Here is a 1,167-nt window from a genome sequence, read left to right as displayed (position 1 = left end):
GAAAGTGAGAGAGAAAGAGAGAGAGAGAGAGATTGATAAAGATCATTAAATTAAATGATGCAAAGAAAAGAAATCAAAGATATCAATAGCGATGGTATAGCAGTCTGCTCCATTCTAAAGCGAAACTAACGTTAAAAACAAAAAGGAAGTAAACGGAATAATTACTCATAAGAAACCAGCACCATGTCACCACATATTTACCTTTGCGAGCACGGTATCTTGGCTATCAAAGGCCACCCAGTCTTTGTTTTTAGTGTAGAGGTAGGATGCAACATTTTCCTTGTCAAAGACTTCAGCAGCTCCAAGCTGTCTCGCCATGCATACCTTGGAAAATAGGAAAAGAACACGAAGCATTAAATTCTGTTGGGGTTTTTTTTTCAGTTATTGCTTCTATAATTTTTCTTATCCCGATCTTGGGTTCGACCCATACTTTTTTTTTCCTAAATCAGAAATGAGTTAGATTCTTACGATTAGCGATGTATATCCCTATTTTGGAAAAAAAAACGAAAAACAAAAGTAAAGGATATTACGTAATAAATGAAATAGAGCTCCGAGAAATGAAACATTAAAATATGTAGCGAATCAGTAAGATGTAGCAATGTTTGACTTAAAGAGCGACTGTCTTATGAAACAACATTTCGTCACGCTTATAATATAATTGCCTGGGTCATTTTCTGAACTTTCTGTTGTTTTGGGAAAACTTTGCAAAACGGTGCTTACCAAAGTAAATCTTTTAACTTGAGAAAACGTAAAAACATCACAATAACTGGATTTAGTTCAAGAACAAAACAATTAATATTTTTTAATTTGAGGTTATCAAGACATTTTTACCATACCAAAAGCTAGAAACCGTTAAAAAATTATTACGAAAGCAATTGTTTCATGACTGTTGCGATCGTAAAGGAACCCTGCAAGGTGTGAAAACATCTTGCAGAAGTCTTGTAACTTGTTCATGTCATTATCGTGTTTCGCTGGCTGACATGATATCTGCGTGTTAGGTTACGATACACTTATAGGAATTAATGAAGATTTTTTTCTATAAAAATGCAACTACTTCAGCAGCAGCAGCAGCAGCGGCGGCAGTGGCAACAGAAGCAGAAGCAGGAGCAGCAGCAGCAGCAATAGCAGCAGCAGTAGCAGCAGTAGCAGCAGAGCAGCAGTAGCAGC

At 36.5% G+C, this 1,167-nt stretch overlaps 1 protein-coding gene across 1 annotated transcript in view; it reads right to left on the bottom strand.

Moving 5' to 3' along the window:
* Positions 1 to 1,167, bottom strand: part of LOC101860665 (chitotriosidase-1) — a gene marked incomplete in the record, with an annotated part of 29,720 nt that overhangs the window by 2,468 nt on the left and 26,085 nt on the right. The window contains 1 exon segment of the mRNA XM_013084714.2: positions 202 to 324. Coding sequence (XP_012940168.1) covers positions 202 to 324 — 123 coding nt within the window.

The sequence above is a fragment of the Aplysia californica genome, unplaced genomic scaffold (genome assembly GCF_000002075.1).
Source record: "Aplysia californica isolate F4 #8 unplaced genomic scaffold, AplCal3.0 scaffold00313, whole genome shotgun sequence".
Taxonomy (NCBI): domain Eukaryota; kingdom Metazoa; phylum Mollusca; class Gastropoda; order Aplysiida; family Aplysiidae; genus Aplysia; species Aplysia californica.
This window is presented reverse-complemented; position numbering and strand designations above follow the sequence as displayed.